The sequence below is a fragment of the Chiroxiphia lanceolata genome, chromosome 13, assembly GCF_009829145.1.
Source record: "Chiroxiphia lanceolata isolate bChiLan1 chromosome 13, bChiLan1.pri, whole genome shotgun sequence".
Classification (NCBI taxonomy): Eukaryota; Metazoa; Chordata; class Aves; order Passeriformes; family Pipridae; genus Chiroxiphia; species Chiroxiphia lanceolata.
The window spans coordinates 5130143-5152493 of NC_045649.1; the positions used below are offsets into that span (position 1 = coordinate 5130143).

General features: G+C 40.8%; 1 protein-coding gene across 1 annotated transcript; it reads right to left on the bottom strand.

Annotated features, from left to right (window-relative positions):
* Positions 1 to 2471: 2471 nt before the first annotated feature.
* MPHOSPH6 (M-phase phosphoprotein 6) lies at positions 2472 to 10586 on the bottom strand. Its single transcript, XM_032701027.1, has 5 exons — positions 10478 to 10586; positions 6667 to 6779; positions 5001 to 5091; positions 3880 to 3977; positions 2472 to 3449 (listed from the first exon to the last, which is right to left on the bottom strand). Exons 1-5 carry the CDS (start codon positions 10526 to 10528, stop codon positions 3287 to 3289), a joined length of 516 nt encoding a protein of 171 aa, XP_032556918.1. The 5' UTR covers positions 10529 to 10586; the 3' UTR covers positions 2472 to 3286.
* Positions 10587 to 22351: the final 11765 nt, after the last annotated feature.

The window sequence follows — 22351 nt, forward strand, 5'->3', positions numbered from 1 at the left end:
CAGCTGCCCATTACACACACACGCAATGCCCAGTGGCAATGACAGCCATTGTAGCATTGCATAATGGAGTGTTTGATTAGAAAACAAGACACAGGACAGAAGAAACACGGTTCAAACTCCATGGCACCACTGAACATCCTGCCCCTCCCCAAAGAACCAAAGTTTAGTCAGCTCATGCATTACTAAAGGGAGGACACAGGATGGCTCACTTCAGTTGGACTCTGGTCCTGGACTTTTTAAGATCCAATACTAAGCAGAATAAAAGTAAAATGGGAAACATCAGCAAGAAAGACAAAGTTTTACTGTTCAGTACTTCCGTGGTTCCAACCCCAGAAATAAACACCATGAACCTGCCAAAGGACCAAACTTCACCTGACAAGGGACGGACTTAACACTGTGAGCACCAACTACACCCACACTTTGCTTTGTTCACCCCAACAGGTACCTCAGTGTCACAGGCACAAACACTTCTGGTGCCTGGTAACACTTTACCAGCTGCATTTTGCAGGGAGACACTTTCCTTAATAAAAATTCTACTTACCCAACTTTTCTTCTCACTTTTCATTTAGAAACAAGACCACGTGGTCATGTTCTACAGCTTAGGAACTTGCACATGAAAATGCATTTGAGTCTGTGTCAGAGCCAAGAAAGCTGGAATTACTGTAGGTTCTCTTTATGAATATTTCACTGCTACACTTACATCTTTATCAAGAGTACTTAAGCACAGATTTTGTACAGCAGAATGTTTCCACCTTGGGTAGGAAGCTAGGGTCAGACATATAAATACATATATATATGTATTTATACAATTGGAAATGTAGACAGGTATTTCAGAAGATCCCATTATAATACACCTGCTTGTAACTTGGGGCACCTAAAGTACATTTCAAGTCATGTAGGGCTGATTTTTGGTTTTGTCTTGCTCCCAACAGTGCACTATGGATGGTGTTTTTAAAGGCACATTTTACGAACTCCCCATGAATAAAAGATTGTGCTAAAAATGAGTAGCTGCTCTTACTGTAGCATTTCAGTAGCTCACTGAGCCACCAGCTAAATGTGAACAGCAAAGCCCCCAGATTTAAAGACAATAAACTGAAATCTACCATTTCTTCACAGTTGGTGCTGAACATATTTAGGAAACAGCAAAACTACCCTCCCCCTCTCCTGATTCCAAAATCATGGATTTTCTGGGAAGCTGTTTAGTGTTCACTCATGTGCTTATTCGGGCACCATGCCACTCACCTTTCCAGCCATCCCTAGGGAAATGACACGAAATTAAGGACCAACATATGCCAGAATGCCCTTTAACTGCTCAAAATTACCCCCCACTGGACTGGAAAGGATGCTGCAATCCAGGAGAGCTCTTTGCACAGAGCCTTGGCAAAGGCAGACTTCATGTGGAGTTCATCTGAGCCACTATGGTTATCAGAATAACCCAAAAAACTCCTTTATGTTGCACCACCAGGAACTTCCCCAGTGCACTGTCTCTCAGGACATGCAATCGTAGTGACATCTCCTGGTTGTTGGTGGTTCACTAGAACATACTTTACCCCTCAACTATCCAGCACAGCCATGCAGAAATTCACTCTCCATTCAAGAAATGTGCTCAGAGAGAGAGAGAGAGGAATCATTTTCCTACTAATAAGCAAGAAAGAATAATGGGATATATTCCAAGTTTTTCTTGTGACGACCAACAATAAATCATTTCTTAGCTCAGGTCACATCTTGCATGGGAAGAAAAATGTCTTGCCATCATTAACTTCTTTTCAGCTAGCAATAATATATGATCAGGTTTTAAGTAATTGAACCAGTAGCATTTAATTAGCTCCGAAAAACTATCTCAGATCATGAATCACAGCCTTTCCACCTGCATGAGGTCCCCTTACTAGGTTAAAAGTATATTTCTCTTGCCATGTGTGATCCATCTTGAATATCTAATGAGGTGCTCCTGATATATAGATTATAGTTCATATATCACATGCAAAATACAGCAGGACACAGTGTCTCCTTCCTTAAATAATTGAGTTTCGTGTCTTGCTTCACTGAGCTGCTAAAAAAAGAAGAAAAAAAAAGAACAAAAAAAAAAAAAAAAGCCTCTTGTGTCCATGACAGGCCACTCCTCACTTCAGTTTAACCCATTCCTCTTTCTCCAGAGAGTCAGCATTAAGGCTGAGTAACTCAGACATCCTGAGCAAATGCAGTAATAGCAATATTTTATGTTGAATGGCATTTCACAGAGAACTGCTGTGATTTTAGGCAAGACCACACTGACATTTTTCAGAGCACTGACTGACCAAAGGACATGATGCTTCCTCCTACTATTACTTCAGATGGCTTCATCACATGCTGAACAAATCAGTGCACTCAACTAGTATTTGGGACATCTGTGGCCAGCACAAAACAGGATCACTTCTTATATCAGACTGTATTAAGCATTTTTTTTTTACATTAAATAAGCTAAACCACAATCATAAAGCACAAAAAAATCACAGTTTTTATTCAGCTTTCAAGCATGTTTCTGAAGCCATTATTATGCTTTTATGACAAGACTTGGATAATTGTAAGATTGGATTTTTTTGCTGAGAAAGAGGCAAGATGAGCAAACTTCTTTTGGAAGACAGAAACTAAGACTCACAATCTGCTCAAATGTCAAGTTGTAAATGTTGCCCAATATTTGGCTTGCTCTATAAAAAAAAAGTTGCACTACAAAATCCTCTGTTTTTAAATAAACTTTATAAAAAATAAAATTCAGTAAAGTGGATTTTATCTCTCTGTTCTTCTCCCATCTTATTTTTAGCACAGTAAAAAAAAAAAAATCAAAAAAAAATCACAAGACAAACGTTTCTGCTGACTTTTTTCAATTTGAAGACAGAAAAAGTTTTCATTTTCATAATAAAGAAAGCAGGGGAAGCTGAGCTGCCTTACTGAATTGGACACAGCTCATTTTACTCTGAATACTTCTTTTAGATGTTATCTTAAATTGTAAAAAACATGGCTCTCCATTGGATGTGACACTTGATCTAGTTATGCACAACATTTAAAGAGACTGCTGGGATTAGTGCCCCACACGTTAAAAGCTGCTGAGGGAGGAAAGGATGTATGACATCCATCATAGACACATCCACTTTGAAAAATGTCTGTTGTGGATGGCTGAAATTTCAGTGAGAACAGAACAGATTTACAAATCCACCCTTTACATTAAATAGCAAAATCTCCAAACAGTCTCCAGTCCGTGATACTCTGGCATTAGGTAACATTCCTACTGGCTCCACTTGTGCAGTTGACATTAATCCTGAGGTTTTAAGAACATTTTCTTAGCTTTTTTCCTGGGTATTATGTTACTATTCCTATCTTCATCAACTTCCTCATCTTCATCATCATCCTTGAGTACACGTTGGTCTCTCTTTCTCAAAAATTTCTTCCCTATTGTTCCCACTAATGTTTCGTATCTGTAAAGAGAATAAAAAATTTTACACCTTTTATTAAAATCAGAAAAAAATTCAGTGGAGCAAATCAGAAATCTAATCAACAATTTAAGTGGTGTAAAAAACCTGGTCATTAGAAGCCTGAGAAGCACAAGTATTACATGATGGCTTATTAGATTATTCATTCTGACAATCTGAATTGTTAGCAATTGGTAACAAGGAGGAAAGCAGCATAGAATACCTGGATATCAAAGAGCAGAAGTTATTTTATCCCCAAAACTGATGGAGATTCCACTGAAAATAAATTGGCATTCCTGGAAAATCAGTTCTGTAGAGTCTGGTTTTTTTTGTTTTATTTTGTTTGTTAGTTTCTTGGGTTTTATTTCCCCACAAATAATACAGTAACATATCACATTCTTAGCTAGTGTTCATTATGCCATAAAATATAACTTACCTTCTGGCCATTTCTTCATCTGACACATCAGCTTCCATTTTATCATCCACTTCAATTTCTTCTTCCTTGCACTTGGAGTTCATTTGGATCATTAACTTCTGAAAATGAAGTAAGAAACAGCTTAAATATGTAACCATGTCACAATGGCAACTGTGCTGAAATTCACAGGTAGGAGGAGAAGCACACAAAAGGTAAGAATCAAATTTAATAATTATTTGCTGTGCCTGGCCAGGTTTGAGCATATTGTAGTGAAAACTCATGAAGAAAAGGCAACATGCCTGTTTGTTGCTAAGCTGAGCTTAGAGTTTGCCTTTGGGAAAAGAGGCCACACAGAGAGAGTGTTTTCAGTGTATTGTGGTACTCAAACATCCTAAGGGGCACTCCAAACATCTTCAGGAGACCAGAGAATTAGACCATAATTAATTTTGCATTGTGAAGTTACCACATAGTCCTTGAAATAGTTTTGTTAAGAGGGAAGAATATCTGCAAGGATTCACAGTTAAAGCCAGGAAGCAATCAGATGCTGAGTCACAGGGACAGCAAGTTCAAAATAACTAAAAGAATCCCCTAGTAAATCATCTTGCATAGCCTTCTGCAAACCTCTTAGTCTTTACACCTTCATCCTCTTGCTTCAGTTCAGGGGTAACCTTTTTATTACTGTCCCTGTGCGGTTCTATCAGCGTGAATCATGCCAGAAAGAAATTAAAGACTCTCTTTCCCAGCACTTTCACTTTGGAACTCTAAGACCTCACACAAGTAAGCGTTCAATAAATAGGGCTGAATGTTTGTAGGTTGGACTCTGCATTAAATGTCAGGAGGAAAAGTGAGCTTTTGTTTTCGTGAGCAGCATGTGGGATGGTTTCCTCACTTCAGGGAGAGAAAATCTGCAGGAGTCATGCAATTACTGACTACCAGCACAGGGAGATAAAAAGCTTCTATTTACCAGATGCTGCATTGATCCAACATTTTGGATTGAATCATGGAGTTCCTGCACATGAGAGGATTTATGGAAGGTGCTGCAAAGGCCAAACAGGATGCAGTGTGAACACTCAAATCCCCACCCCCAAGGGCTTTTCAATCCTAATGTGAGACCACCTCAAAGCAGGACATTTAAACAGTACCTCGATTTCTGGATTGAATCCTTTGAAGGACATTCTGCCATAAACTAGATCCTCACACCGCACAAAGCTTCTCTCTTCTATTATACAGCTCCTGCACAAAACCCCAAACCCAGCATTTTGTCAAATGGTGCACTTTAAAATAATCAAATTAAACAAATGCAAAAAGGATTTGCTGCCTTCCCCCCCACACAAATAAACAAAACCACAGTGTATTTTATACCATCAACCACTTTCCGAAGCTTAATTGCTCTGATAAATCTGTCAGCACAAGGAGCTTGGAGTGCAAAGGAATACTTTTTGCCAGCAAGACTGTGCCAGTTCCACATGCAAAATTAACTCTCCTGACAAAAAGCACTCTTTGCTGATATGATTCCACCTACATTAATACTTTTGCCAGAATAAAAATGCCACATAAATATCACTCTCCAGGTGGCATTACTATACTAGCAAAAGCTTCTAATTAATTTTTCATTGTGCTGTTAGACCTGGCATTAGTTTGAGTCTGCCAGGACATAAAACACTGTGTCATTCTCTGTTCAGCAGGGACAGATTTCCCCCTTCTCTCTCCTTTTTTTCCTCCTCTAATGAGCATGGAGTGAGAAAAGAAACATGACCCTGAGGTGTTCACAATACACGTGCTAGATAAAAGTATTTCCATGAATTGTTCCTTCCTTCTTTTCCTCACACATGTATGTACCTCTTCCCTCATCCTCTTCATCTCCCATGTGAAACAAACTCTCAGGACCACAGGAAGTTAGGCTGAAGAGATTAAGCTCATTCTCCTACCTCAAGGCAGTATCAGTTAAACATGTACCATGAGCTGCAGAGGTCCACCTAACCTGTCCTCAAAAGACTTCCAATGAGGAAGAATCCAGTGTCTCCTCAGGCAATCTATTCCAGAGCTTCAATAGCCTTATTGTTAGAAAAATTCTCCCAATGTCCAGCTTCAACCTGCCTTGCTGCAACTGAAGCTCAAATACCTTTTTGTCATATCCACCAAGAGCAATGGAAAAGAGTTTATCAATGACCTTATTCAACTACAGTTAATTCCTTGGGCCCCAGCTTTTTCAAAATTATGTATGTTCTCCCTCAATGGAATTTTTTTACACTTGTGAAAGGATGAAACCCAAGCAGTTTTAAAAGTGGTTTTCCTGCTATTTGAAGCACGTTTCTAAAGAGCAGGACATTTTCTTCCTTGTTAGCTAAGCCTTCCTTTCTTTTTGCCATTATCTCTCCTATTTCAAAAACAGGATTTGAAGTGAGCTGGACACAAGAAGACAGAACTGTCCTGAATGAACTTAACCATGTGACTGAAGCTGAATTTACAAACACAAAGTTTCAAACTTCTTTTTTTCAAATGAAGGGAAAAAGCAGCAGTGAATGAATAGGTCTCTGACTGAAAGAAACTAATTATATGCATCTAGAACAATGTGTGAGTGAAAGAAAACAACACACACAAGAATTGAAAGTAGGTCAAACTACACCAGGCAACCTTGAGAACAGCCCTGAAAGTAAGTAATAAAGTTGTAATGCCAGTCCCTTACTATTTTGGCTTCTGTTAACTGTTCATTAGTAATATTTATTTTATAGAAAAAAAATACAAATATACTATTTCCATTTCAAAACAATCCAATGATGATAAGAAGTACAAAAGGTTACAACTTACTCTTTTTCCTTTAGGTCTGGTACATCAAGATACCAGTGTTCATCGCTAATTATCTTCTTTTCTTCCTCTTCTAATTGTTTTTTAGTTTGTGAATCCAAACCCCTTTGCATGAACTACAAAAAAAGACACATAAACACACAGCGTCAGTTTTTTTCATCATGAGTATGTTCTGAACATGCAATAATTACATGATGGCAACTATCCATTACATAACATTTAGCAGTTGATAAAAAGTAAATGTTTTTTTTTTATTTTTCTCTGAGTTTGGTCTAAGTCTGGGCAAACAGGCCATGGAAAATTAAACAGCTGCTGATCACAGCAAGTCAACAGGGAGTCACATCTGTACTTACACATCAAGAAACAGCTTTCCTGGTTAGTTTTGATGGATTTGAGTTGTCACACTCTGTAACTTTGCTAAGGTTTTCCTAATGTTTCAACAAAGGCCAAAGAGAACATAATGGTGTTGAAGTTATTGCTGCACATCAGAAGCCAACTCCACCCACACAACTCAGAGCTAGAGGTAGGTCATACCAGGCTGTCCTTTTTTTGAAACACCTGTACTTTCAACCATCCTCTTCTCAGATTTAATTTAATGAACTGGATTGCATTTGTAGCTCTGAAGGTGCAAACCTGCCTTTGGAAGTGGAAAAAAAGTAACTGAGACTTTGAAACCAGACTATGAAAAAAAGTCTTCTGCGTCCAGCTGTGCTAAAGGAAGGTGTTACCAGCTCTTCACTTCTCACTGATGACCCACCAAAGCACCAGTTGAGTGGTGTGTGTATAAGCACCTGTGAACCCACTGCAGGAATAGTCTGCCAAAATAGCTGAGACCAATGATTAAGTTTAGGGCAAGACTGCTACTTTTGCCAAATACAAGGACATTGCTGTCAATCCCTTCCTCGGTGATAACCCCTGTCAGAGGATGGGAACAGGCAGGGAGGGACAGTAACCTCTCAACAGCTGGGAGTAGAAGACATCTGTCACAGCCTTTGAAAAAGTGCTGAGAGCACAGAACTACACACCTGAGGTCTGTGAAACATCACTGTAATTTCCATTTGTCTCAAGCCTGGTGCCTGAACTGAGTGACAATTAAGTCTCAACAATGTCAAAGAAACAAGCTGGAAAAAACAGAACTCTTCATAATGTTACAGAAATAATCCCTGTATTCCCACACCCCTAGAAGCTGGGACCTCCCTTAGGATCTCCAGAAAATGTTTGAGTAGCTGTACCTGTCACAGGTCTACATTTATAGGAATGTAATTCTCAGATAGAGTACAGTTTACAGGCAGTCCTATAAAACCTGTTTTGTGGCTATCAAAGCATACCTGTATGTGCACCACTGCAGAGGAATCTTATATCAATTAATTTTACCCCTCTCATTTAGAGCTGCAACATTGTTATGTTCAGATAAGCCTGCAGGCTAACAGGTAACATGTCAGTGGGAACACTACACTTGAACATAGTTTAGGTCCCAGCTAAAATGGGCTTGGTTGGGGATAAAGACCCAGAATGCATCACAAAACACTTTCCTCCCACAAAACCCTGCACTGCTGAGTTTATTTAAAATATATAGGTAATACAGATGTGTAATATATGTATTATATATACCCCACACATCTTTTCAGTCCTTACAAAATGCCCAAGCTAACCAAACCAAACTCTGAAGTAAAAGCCAGTAGAGCTCATTTTGCATTTATATTTCTATTTGCATCCACTGTGCAAAATCTTTAATGCAAGAAAAATTGACTTTTGCTTTCTGAGTCGATTCAGAATATGTCAAAGCTTTCCAATTAAAATTACAGTATCTTCTTGAGGAAAATAAGTGAATCTATCATGTGGAAAACCACATTGCTCAAGGAAATTGGTTAGCCAGTCAGAAATCTCAACAGGAGAAATTCTGCTACAAGCACCCAATTAAATAATCATTTCACATTACATTTTAAAGATTATGTTCCTAAAGATTACTACAGGAATAACTAGATAAAAATTATGTAGTCACGTTTATCTAAAAAGTAAACACACAGAGATGAATTAAATATATACTCATTGTGCTAGACACAAAGCCAGTAACTGAGTGGTTGGTTGAATTAGTTTCCCTAAGCAACAGGACCTGGATCAAATGGTGTAAGATGTAAAAGTGGGAGCCATCCTTATGTGGTGGGTACCTGTGGCCCAATACTTAGTGCAAATGGTCCTCCCAACACTACCACTGACCACGTGTCACCTCTGGGTGCCACTTCACCCATCGTAGAAGTACCTGCAGAGGCAGCTGCTAAAGGCTTGATTAAAACATTTGTAAACAAGAAGATCCCGCAGAAGGAAAGTGCTAAATGCAAGGTCTGTCTATGACCTTTTCAAAACCTACTCATCTCTTCAAAGCTGGTTACTCCTGCCCGGACTGTAAACCTGCAAATGTCACAGGCTGGTTCTTCACGGCCTTCTGTGGAAGAAAGTCTAAAAACTGGCTTTTGAAATCTCCAGGGGGTTAATAAACTGGCAAGCAACAGGAGTAAAAATTTTAAAGAGCATTATATAAAAATAAGAAAAAATAATGATGCTGCAATCCAGGTTATAAGAGTCTGAGTGTCACACTATTGGCTAACTCAACATCTACTCTCTTCTGAGAGGAGGCAAGATGTGTTCCATCCCATCTGTACAAGTTTTCATCTTTCATGAGTGGCAGCATCTATTAATTGGGGTAAATATTCCATCATTTTACTGCAACAGAGTACACTTTATGTTAAAGATTGAACTGATGTCAGCCAAACTCTTTTCAGCTAGAATGTGAAATACAGCCCCATATATATGTGTGGGGGGGGAAAAATGGTTAAATAAAACACCATAAAAAACACCACTACAAGCAAAAAGCCACAAAGGCCCCATCATATTCAGTTATAAAAATTGAATGGATATTAACAAAAAAAAAAAAATAATGGGAACTCCAATTTTACTGGTTGTTTTCCAGCAATAAAGAACTATCAATCACAGGAGAATGTACTCTACTGAATTAGGAATTGTACCACATCGTGTGAAGCAGAATCCATTAGCCAGCAAGCAGAGACTAATTTCACATTGGTGACACGAGATTCACAATTCCAAGAGTTACAGGCACACCAGGATGTTACCAAGCTCCCTGACATTTATAAACCGGGAAAGGAGGTTAATGCTGCCATTCAGGTTGGGGATTTCATTAGCCAGCTATGTAAACAGTGAGAAAAATGGACACAATAAAAAGAAAAAAGAAACTTCCCCCGCCCTATATTAAAGGCCCCACCCCCAAGTAAAGCAAGCAGCATTAACATTTTAATTTCCACGTGGTGGTGGGGCAAGTCTTATAATTTATATTCACAAAAAGCAACCCAGAGGAGCCAGATGGAAGAAAAGCTCCCTCGAAAGGGGCACTGCAGTTGGCTCCTGAAGAGGCACTTTCGCTGGAATCACGAAGCTGCTCTGCGGCACCAAACCCTGCAGTTTAAACCCTGAGAGCGTTTAAAGCAGCGAGTTCTTGCTGGGGAAGCTGGAGAGGAGCAGCCCAGAATCCTGGGGAGGAGGGGGGGGGGGCAGGCCCGGTCACCATCCATAAACTGGATTTCAAACGTGGAGGCACCGATGGCCGCCTGGCACAGCGGGACCGCGGGCTGGACACGAGAAATGCTCCAAACCAGGGCACTTCGCCCGGGGGACACCCACACCCTCCCCGGGGCCGCCGCCGACCACCGGCTGCCGGCATGGCCCCCCATCCTGCCGCTTCCAGCCTCCCCTCACCCCCGCGCGGGGCTCAGGCACCCTTTGCCCCTGCTTCCCCCCTCACCTTCATGCGCAGCAGGTTCTTGGACAGCTTGGATTTCACCTCGGCGGCCATGGCGGCCCGCAGGCCGCGGCGGATCCCCGCGCTCGCGTAGCGCCCAGGCCGCGGCAGGGGCGGGGGGAGCGGGGAGGCTCCACCTCCGGCCGGGGAGCGGGGCCTGCCCACGGCACGGGGGAGGCACAAACAGCCGTAAAACTAACAACTTTGCGGCTGTGTGGGGCGAGGGACGCCCGGGGGTGTGAGCGGGACGTAAATCCGCCCCGGTGTGAATTGATGAATTAAGAGGGAAACCCCGATGTGTCTTATCAACGCTTGTGGTGCTGCAAGTTTGTGGCTTCACCCGTGATTTTCTGATACTTCAAAGGAAGGAAAAAGAGTATATAAGGTCAATCTTCCCCTGGCATTTGGAGACTGCTCGACTTCTTTAACTCTCATTTTTTACAATCAGCACCGGCTTTGACTTGCAATAAAATCCCACCAATCACAAAGTGGTCAGATGTGATTAAAACTGGAAAGCACATAAATTCAAAGATATTATAAATCGCCTCAAAGCTTTGTTAGCCCTGAATCATGATCTGTGAATTCACTGTCTTTGGGCTGCCGGGCTGGGCCCTGGGAGCCGAGGAGGAAATTCTGATAGGAAATTGCCGGCTGACTCCCAGTCACAAGCAGGGTACCACAATTTCTCTACATACACTCATAAATCAGATTTCTGACGCCTGTTTTGACATTTGGCACATAAACTGGGTGATAAAGCTATAAGAGTGAGGGTTCAGTGTTCAAAACTTTAATGAACTGGTGTGCTCCAAAAGACAATCTAGGGAGAAAAGTTCCTGTATTTGCAAAGTGTAGGTCAAAAGCTTGAAGAACTCTGTCAAGATTTATGTTCTAATAGAGTCCACAGAAAGGTATAATGAAGGGCAAAACCTGATTGCAGAGGGAAAGGAGGAAGAATTATCCCCATGCAGACATCCTTATTATACAGTTAAGCTCGGTGGGTTGAAATGACCAGAAATGTGAATGAAGCACTGAGGCAACAAATGCTTCAAGGCAAAGTCATAACACTGCAAGAAAATATTTAATTTTCATATAGGGAAGGCATCTTCATTCCCAGGCTCTGTAAATGAGTTGAAGCTGCTCTGAAATTCAAGGCCCCAGTAAGAAAGTGTCTTTGTGTCTGTGAGAACTACCCTGTTTAGCTCCTTCTCTGTTCCCTTTCTCATTAACAGCTATCAACCCTTCCCAACAAAAGAAGGCCGGGAAGAAATTTGCCGTTTTCTGAATACAAATGTTCATCAAAGAATGAGTGTGTTTGAATCTTAGTGAACAAACCAATAGGGAAAAGCTGTTAATTATTATAATGGCACAGTACAGTCATAATCTGTCCATTTTTGATATTATTTTCTAATTTCCATGCATTCTAATAATGTATTTGCTTTTTGTTGATCATTGCAAATCAGAGGCCTGTTTTTAATTGCACGGCCTTCAATGTCACTCAGGGCTTCTCTGAGCAGTTTCACTTCATTTACAGTCCAGGAACGTACTTTGAATGATTTCTTCTAAATACATTATTGCAGGCACCTCAGCACTTCTGCAGCCACTGAGCTACAGCATTGCCTGGCTTTGCTTGGTGCCCTTTGTAAAAGCTGTTCCCGTCCCTCCTTCCTGCCCACAGAACATCCCAGCTCAACAATTCCTCCACAGGCACTGCCTACAGCCCGTTTGGGATGAGGCCATAGCACATATCAGCTGCCTGATGTCTTTTTTGGGAAGGAGCATCATACCAGCAGCTCTCTGGGAGCTGAGTCTAATAATTTATGGCACCATGCAGTGTCTAACGGGGAGGGGGAGAGTGCAAGGGCTTTTCAGCCCATCTAACCGTGAGAGTTATTCCTGGTGCTCCCTGGTGAGTGAGAACTCAAAATCCACAGCCTGAGCCCCCTTACACCCCATGTCTTGATGCCTCACTACGGGTTTGCACAGAGATGCTGCCACTGTTTGTCTTGTGTGTCGGCACATCAGCCAACAAACTGCCTCGACAGAGGCAGGGAGAAGTGCTTTGCAGTAAAGGCACTATAGGCTCTGTGATATTTATTTAGAAAAGTGGAGATTGTAAAAAGGCTGCCACGGAGTTTGATCTATTTTGGCAGTAAAAAAGTCCAAAGGAAATTTTTGGATTACATCTCCCATCACTTGAATTGGATGGGGAGGTTATAGATAACAATCAGCTGTCTCGTGGACCAGATTATACTGTCTGGTAGATCTGAAGGCACTCCATTGATTATAGGAGAAATTCTCATGATTTACTGGTGGTGGTGGAGGCAACTCAGAAGAGAATCCAGCCCTGTAAATACTTCTGCTTGTGAGGCAGAGTGAGGGTGAGGAGGAGACGTAGGAGAGATGCTCTGTTTAGAGAAGAATTGAGGGTCATTGTAAATGGCAGTTGGACACCGCTCCTGCAGCTCTGACTTCTGCACAGCAGCTCCACTTTCAACTGGGAAATCCATTTCTTTTTCAAAACAAAAATACTCAGGGAAATAACTCGAGGGAAAGGAGATCCATCTCATCAAAGGTTGTACATTAAACAAGCAAATAAAATATTTTTCTTCCTAGGAAATGTGGTCCCTTCTCCCTCTACTAATTAGAGAAGTCAAATCAAAGTTGTCATTAACATTATTTAAGGCATAATCTCTCTTGGAGCAACACAAGTTACAGCTGTGAACTAATTTCACGCCAATGGGATCTAATTTAGGGGGAACTCGCGTCTTACTTTTTCTGTAACCTTCTACTTATTCATATTCTCGTAGTATAATGATTTTAGTGCAAAATGGGTATCTCAAACCTTAGACCAAGCCATCATTTGATTTGATATGAGCTGTCTTTGAATTCTGAAGCAGCTTTTTACAGCTCTCAGAATACCTGAAGCCTTTCCCTCCCACCCCCACAAATGTAAAAATTCTTAAAATATGACAGGTGAGTCATTAATTTGTGTCAAACTCCTCCACTGTGTTTTAAGTAGGGATATTATGTGTTTTTCTCTATGAATGAGGAAAAGAAAATGAGAAGTAGAGCCGCCAGAGGTCTGTTTGCAAACCTGAAAGGAAGGTGTGAAGTGCTGTGTACGACTGGGCGGGATCAGGAAAGCAGTTTTGTACCCTGTGCTCCCTACAGAGATGGTGTGAAATTCTCCAAGTGGCAGAGACGCCGTTTTGAAGTCGAGGACTCGTCTTCTCTCTCTCCTGCTCCCGCCAAGCTCTGAGCTGCTAATGCATGCGGCGTTTTGACAGGAGCTCGGGTCCCGATGGCTGGGGATTTGTTACCATGTTCCTCACCCTTAGATGCGGGCGTGTGGAACCCACCGGCCCCGCGCTGCTCATCCCGCTTTGTACCTAATCCATGGAGGATTTGGGTTAGCGACAGCTCTCGGCTCAGCCTGCGCTGACTCATCCTCTCAGCTTCTGAAGTCCCCTTTTCTGGCATTGACACTGGGTTAAGTGGCAGCTCACACACACACACACAACGTTTTAAATCCCTGCCCTGCGTTCCTCGGTGGACCCCAAGTCTTCCCGTGGGTGGGGACAATACGGAAAGGATGAAGCAGAAGCCCAACTCCTATAATTTGGGTGACGTGGATCTGCAAACTGATACTTTCTTTTAATAGCCTTAGGTGGTTCACAATCCATGCAGAGTGAAAAGGCGTGTCTAAAAAATGCATTTGTAGCAAAACAGAGTTACAAAATCTCCAAGAACAACCAAGATGTGTCTTTGGAGAAATGTCTGTTGTCAGGTTAGGAGAAGACAATTCATTCTGAGTGCTTTTGGCTGTCCCCGTGGCAGGGCGGGCGATCTTTGTATGAATAAATACAGTAGTCCCTTTTTGACTACAGAAAGAACCAGCTTCATAATTGTAGCTCCCTGTCTTTTGCCTAGACCTAAAGTGGTGGTGGGAACACACACCAGTCTGTCATTCCGCTGGCATGTAGATAAGCTTCAAAACTTGAGCTTAAAAATTTGATCTTGGTTTGCAATGATTTGATATATCCCCACGCCAGGAGTCAGAACAGAGAGAACGACTGAAGAACACAGTGGAACGTCCTCCTCTTTGCTTTCCTTTAAAAATCAGGAGGCTTTTAACTTTTTGGATTTGATGGAATCACAATTAAAAGAGAAAAGGAAAATATCGCCTTCCATTTGGTAACTGTAAAAATGCAATCCGGCAGTGCTGCTGGTGCTTTGCTGTTTCTCAGGTCAATAAATGGCTCCCCTGACTTTAATAAACATTGATGCTCCAGGCTTGTTCTACAGTGATTGAACCTTTTTATAGTTTCAACCACTCGCATTGCATGAAAGACTTAAGATTTTTTTCCTTTTCGTCCCCCCCCCCCCCCTTTTTCAGGAGCATTGGTTCTGATTGATTAAATTGTCATTTTTGGAGTTGGTTGTTGAATTATAAGGTGGCATTTTTAACCATGCTATTTGTTTAAAGAGACGGCGTTTTGATACAGCAAACCAGCTGAGGATTTTTAAGCAGTAAAAGGAAATTTTGTTCACTTTGTTCTCAGCCTTTCATCACTGCCTGACAGAAATGCTCCTGAAAACAACATAGAGCCTATGATATGAAGAGAAGGTACTTACATCCATGCTCACTTTTTCTTTATTCCACCATGAAGCTGATCTGTGTAGCACTATATTGCTTTCGATTAGTAGTCAGATACCTTGTTGTTGTTCACATGTTTATCTTTCCAAGAAGAAGGGAGGGGAGGGGGAATTAGGAACATAAATGTGAGTCCTACTCAAGGTGAAATTAAGAGTAAGTGGCAGCACTGTACTTTGGACCAACTGATTTACCCCTTAATACACACAATGGATTTCTGTGCAGTGAAATGATGGGCTGTGAACACAACAGTGTCAAATAACTGCAGGGTTTTCACCTAAATCCAGACTGAGCCTGGTTCAATGGGACAAAGACCTTGTAATTCTTTAGAAACTGAGAAAATCACATCCACATGATGATGCATTCATTTTTTTTTAACCACCTACCACATTCCTTCTCTGTGTATAGCTGCTTGCTTTTAAGGTCTGATTTTTTTTTTTTTTACTTTCCTTCACTTCCCCCCAATTTAAACCTGTATTCGAGACAGTAAAGCTGAAGTAAATGAGACTCACATAAAAAACATGTGTGTTCAGAATGTGTTTGGAAAGAAAGGCCAACAAAACTGTCTTGTAGAACATAACAGGGTGTCTGTTGCTTTTGATTTACAGTGCCTGCAGGGGAAACAGAATAATCTAATGGCCTGAATATGGGAGATCTTACACTGCAGTGTTACCCTGGTCAGACTCTGAAACAGTGCTTAGCAGTGGAAGTCTCAGGGTATCAATATGAAATACTGAAGTCCAATTATACTTCTGCTTGTACACTTTCCCCTCTCTGGCCATTTCAGCTTCTACTCTGAAATAATAACTTACAACAGCGCAGAGCTGAATTTCAGCAGTGAATTATATCCCTGGCCTCTAAATTTAATTGCATGGTACTGCAAATAACCCACTATCTCTCTTGGTCCCTCGAATTCTTTTTGCCTCTTTTCTTCTGTTTCTATAGCATTCATTCGAGACCTTTAAAAAGCACAAAGTAGGTGCCCAGGAAGAAGGCAAATTGTGAAGCAAATGTTTTAAGTTATTACCTGCCACCAATTCCTGACGGTCTCTAACTGAAAAGATGAGTAGAGTTCACCAACGCTGGGGTCAGGATGAAGTGCTGCAGGCTCTGGTTGTTTTCCTGCAGTGCTGCTGGTGCTGGATACCTGGGATCAGGAGCACTATTTACAAGCCTCAGTTTGGATAGGATCCAGCTGGCCAGGTGCTTTACAGGATGCCCATTTCCCCCCCATAGTGCCTGGAAACAGGGACAGTAGAAGTCAGATCAGTGCTCTGACTCACCATGAAAAATCTGGTGTTCCTAACACCGCTGTTCCAATCAGCTGAAGATTTCACAGCAAGATGTTAATGCATGAGCAAACCTTTAATAACAAAAGCAAAAAGATATTCTTCTGCGGTTATCGTAAATACAATATGGTGACATTTTTAGGGCAGTTACTCATGTTCATTTCAAAATCATCTTAAGCCCATTTTATAGGTTGGGAAATAAGCTGTAACATGGAAAAAGTAAAATATTCATTAGTGCTGTAATGATTTATATCATGACATTATGAGCTAGCACACTTTACCTCAGTACAGTTCCTCAATGAATGTTTTTCTAATTTCCATAAGTAATTGACCTCTCATTAACAACTCATTAGAAAAACTGAGGTGATGTGACAAAAGCAAACCCACTGCGACAGAAACCCGACATGTGAATAAATTATTGAAAACTGTAATGGATTCAAAATGAAGGACCACAAGAGCCTTGCTTTCTCTGACTGAAAAAGGACTTTGTTTACATCTGTGAAGTGAAACACTTTTCTCTGAATATACACATAGCTGCACATCCAGCAGTCCTTCCATCCATTCTTTGGCTCGCGGTTGATTTTCAACACAGTGAACATTCCCTTCTTCTCCTTGCAAGTAACTTCCTAGGAAAAGAGCCAAATGTTTCAGACACAAGTGGAAGATCCTGGTACCACAACAGACACTGAAACTGGAAAAATGGAATCCAAATTTTCAACATGACTTCATTTTTGAAGGGACTAAACATCAACTGATGTTTCCCCGTGACTCCAGCCTAGATGTAGATACCCTTCAGAAGACATAGTACTGAATTCTTGTCTGTGAGCAGTTGTTTCAGAGGGGAGGTGTCTGCCTTGTCCTTCTTATATCCACTGTTAACCAGCACATGAATGTTAACAAGCTCAAATAATAGATTTTGCACATATTGGCGTATCAACTTAATAACCTTATATATCTGTCTTTTTAGGATCAATAAATCAATTTTGAACTAGTTCCCATCACTGCAATGTTATAAAAAGTGAAGCTGATATTTAATATAGTTTTATGAGTCCTAGATGCTACTGGACAAACCCAGAAAAAAATCCATTTCTTTTTTAATATGCCCCTTAAAGTCCTGATGCCCATCTGAAACTTATTTGAAAGTAACTGGATTTATGGGTTCCAAGTTAATGTTTCATTACAAAACCACTTGAGTAAGAGAAACGAAAAAAAAAATCACTGTCTGAAAGTCTTGTAGAGCAGAGAAAAGCTGACCCTATGAACCTCCCTGACCTTATGCAATTCTGGCCAAAAAACTGCAGGGTCTAAAAGGAGGATATAAGCAGTGGAGTAATATTGTAAAACAATGGGAAAAGTTACTGGCTTAGGGCTGCCCTGGGAAAAAGGCCAGTGAGAATCTCACTTTTCCTCATTTTGGAAGTATATCTGTTATCTGGTTACCTTTCTTACAGGTTGCTTTTTTTTTAAATTTTCTTCCTGAATTCTCTTGCAGTGGACCATTGCATGGCACTCCTTTCATATGGGCGAATATCTCTTTTGTTTTGCCAACTAAACTGTAGAAGAAGGGAAGCACAGGAGCGATCATGAGAAACTTCCTATTAGGGAAGAAAAATGTATTTTTAAAAGCTCACTCGGAAAAACCAGGCTGCTTAGCTTTCCATGACATTTAAAAAGAAAATATTGAAAGGAAACGGTGGTCAAACAGTGAAGTTTCATGGTGTATTGATTGCTTCATGCCATGGTTCTATAGCAAGTGATTAATTTTATGACATTGCTCCCGTGTCTGTTTTTGTTGTGCTGTTGCAGAAAACATGGTTGCATAGTTAAGCCCTCATGGGTTCAGTCCAAATTTACCCTAAAATCTGACCTCTAATGGCTTTTAGCAGCAGAGAACACCTCTTCCTACAGCCATGACTGAGCTGAGTTGCAGGGCTGGTTAAATGACCAAACATGGTACAACACCAGAGGGCTGAGGCTCTATTACCCAAACATCTGTTTTATGTTCAACATCTCCTCTAGAATTTCCAGAACTGCTATAGAAATGAAGCTTTTAAAGTCCTGGACAACCATTAGGTTGGAGCAAACCATCATCATCAAGTTTATTATTGCATCTCTCTGCATAGGACTGTCTGCTCCTCATTAGAGCCCACCCTTTCCCCCAGTCACACACTCCCACACTGCACTACCAGGATTTCTTTAGGATTTAGGAACACTTTTGGATTTCAGCCAGATGTGGAAGATATACATACTTCCTCTTACACCCACGCACATACTCAATATATTTCTTTACATATGGGATCTGAGTCAGTAATGCTAAAAGCCTGAAGTTGAAGGAAGGACAAATGCATTTATAACCGTACTCCTTAAAAAGGTGGGTTTTTTTAAAAACCATTTTTTCAGTCATTTTGTGTATCAGTGAGATACCTGATACATTGCAAGGTGGGAATAACACACACAAAAAGAGGTAATTCTCCTTATATGGGTTGACTTTAAAGAAGTCATAGTTCTAGTCTTAAAATTAATAATTTAACCAAACTAGTTAAAAACACTTCCCCTCCTTTCCCTGAAATGTAAGAAAAAAGCTCACCTGTAGCAAATGCATATGTTTTGGAAGATTTTGGGGGTACCCCTGTACTGCCTGTTAGTGGGCCCTCAGGTTACCCCCCCTAAGACTGGCTGAATTTTGCTGCTTTATGCTGAAAATGGGAAATCTAAATATTTTTGCTTTATGCTAATGGGAAAAATTGAGTGTTACTGGTCCAACCTCAATTTCCAAACCTGCAATATCATATCAGTATCCCCTGGGGTTGGAAAACATGGAGATATTCAGGAACCCACCAAAATATCTAGAAGGGGCATCCTTAATGACACCAGAAGAAGAAAACAGTTTTTTTTCCAGCATGCTTTTGGTTGTTGTATCTGAAGTGGTTTAATATCACCTTAATCTCAGCCTGCCATGTGAAAAATGACCCTGTAAATTTGATACAGAAGTAGAATATTGAGAAGTGGAATATTTTGCCTAATAGGAAAGAGCTGACAAAGACTGAATAACACTGAATTGGATAAAACTGACTTGATTGCGAATTTGAAGTGAAATTAAAAATATTACCCTAGATTTACAGGGTTTGTTTTCTGTCTATTTTTTTCTGCCTGTGTTTGCTGGGCTTTGCTTGCATCACCAATATTTCAGTTTAGCAGCACCATTATATTCTGTATCGATAAAAGCCAAAGGCTAAATATTGCAAGACATTTGGCAATGCCAATATAAATGAGAACTCTCAGTTGCGTGCAGCCCAGTTATTGATGTTTCCATTAGCAATCTTTATAAGGGCACATTCTGCTTTCCCTCTCACTGCCATAACATGGAATGAGGAAAATGCCTGTTGGACTTAGCTCTGAGTGTAAGTTTTGACACATCAGTGTCCTGTGACCAGCCCTGTAAATACATGTGAGCACAGGGCCAGGGGGTCACAGCAATGTGGCCTTTTGCATCCTTGCCCATCCATGACTCTTCTCCTCTCCTGGATATGGGAACAGAGCAGATTAATCTTCATCAAGGCAGCATCTGATGTAGAAGCTATCCAGCTGTTTAAAAGAGCTCTCCACAACCCACTGAGTTCTTGCAATATGTATTATCATATCTTTTCAGGCCAAGGCTTGGGTATGAGGACACTATAAGGAAATTCTTTGAGAAGATTGTTTTTTTAGAATTTTCAGTAGCCACTAAAGTTTTATCTGTGTTATTTTTTTCTCCCGCTCTACTTTATAAACAAACATGACACTTTATTCTACAAAGTGATTTCTTTCTGAATTATAGAACCACAGAAAAAGAGTATAAAAGCCACAAACCTTATTATTTTTGGATTGTTGAAACTCAAAATTGATTTAAACCGAGTTCAGCCAGCAATATTTCCTCCCCGTACGAGAAACTATATCCTGGGCCTCAGACTAAAGTAAATTTTTATAGGCATGTTGTAATTATAAACCCTTGAGAAGTGGATTTTGTAACAGGGACACTGGCACAAAGCTTCGCTGTAGTTACTCTGCTGAGCGCTGGTGCGAAGAGGCTGAAAATCCATTCTCCCAAGAAGGAGCTTATTAAAAGACTGCAGCAGTTTTAATGACATTTTTTGTGACATCAAAATTATTTCACTCAGAATCACAGAGCATTTCTGCTTCTGCAGTTTGGAAGGTCCAAGGAGAAGATACTGCTGCAGCCTCCCAGCTACAAGCAGTGACTGAGGGAAGCGATCCAGAGAGAGAAATCTGCTCTGCTACTCCTATCCTCTCGTGATGGGAGATGTAAATTGAGCTGTTTAATTAGAACAGCATATAATAATCAGCACCAGGAAGACAGAAGTGTTTGGAAATACCATACAGGTTTTGAAAACAATCTGGGTTCAGCTTTTCCTCCTAAATTGATGAATAATAGCAGAAAGGTCAGTGATAGCTGAACTCAAGAGGAGGAGGTTTGACTTACATCAGATGTATTTGGTAACTTGTGTTCTTATTCAGATCTGTAGAGATCCTGGATTGATTTTCCTGCAATATTTCAAGCCAAATGGGTATTTTCAAGCTGTATACATTTCTGATTGAACTGATTCTTTGTACTATTTATGTCATGTCATTTGTAGGCGTGAATTCAGATTAAATGACGGCAGGGTGCTTTGGCCCAGATGTACCACACCATAAGAGATTAAATCCTTCTCACTTGATCAACCTTAAATTGCACTTCTCAGCTACACAGGTATGCTTTCCAAAGATGGATAAATAGCTTTACTGTCATTTTAGAGGTGTTCAAAGACAACAGTTGTCCCCAAAAGTTGTACTACCTCAGAGGCAGAGGTCTGAACTGCAGTCTTCCTACACCATCACATGTAGGCTCATCCTACATCCACTGAAACCAACAGCAAAATTTTCACTTCCATCAAAGCAGAATATCCAACCTCTGGACAGCAAGTTTCCTTGGCTTTCTTCTGATTTCACTGGGGTTACTCACAGGACAAAACATGGTCTCAAATGAGATGTATAAAAAAACAAGTGTTAGCAACAGAATACGGGGAAGGAGGAGAGTTTGGTAAAGCAGATGGACTGTTGCAGGCTGTTGAATGTAAAATGGCACGGGTTGTGTTAAAGCCCTTGAATTTTAGAGATTTTTGTTATTGGCTATTTAATGAGTCAGACAATGAAGTGGGAAATGGAAAACACAGAAAACTCAACTTCATTCGCAGTGCATGTGAGCAGCCAAAATTACATGAATTGAATAGTGGGGCTGGGGAAGTTTTCCAAAGTTTTTCAGGATCTTCAAGGAATTTTTGGCCCACGTTATGAGAGAAAAAATCATGTTAGTCTCTCTGAGGACTCATGTGCTCAGCTAACCCAGACGCCTGGGACTGAACTCAGCTCCTTCTGAAGTCAACGGGAAAGCTCCTCCAATTGGAGGCAGGATTCATCCCTTTGTGAGACAGTCATATTTGTATTCAATACCCCACAACTTAAAATGAGGATTAGCAGAATTAAACTCTCCTAATTTGTATATCTCAGGCTGCCAAACCGCAATTAACTTTTGTGCGTTTGAATTAACGGGGAAGATTATTAACCGCCCTTTCCTCATGCAATTATCATTTTACACTTCTGGAAAAATTTCTGCTAAATATGAAAAGTAACCCACACCCCTGTGGCCCTATCCCTCTTAATATCCTTTAGTTAGCAGAGTAAGAAACAATTTTTCACCCCGTTGCTTCCATATGCAAGTTTGCCCAACAGCAGTGCTGGGATGTGTGGCCTTGTTGTTGGCCACTTTTCACGGGGGGGACAGGACTCAGAGCTTTAAATTCACCTGAAGATAACACCTGTGTGCACAGCCCTTGGTAAATATTACATCCAGCTGCTATTTTGTGTTGGTTTTAACGATGCAATGTGCAGGATCAAAAT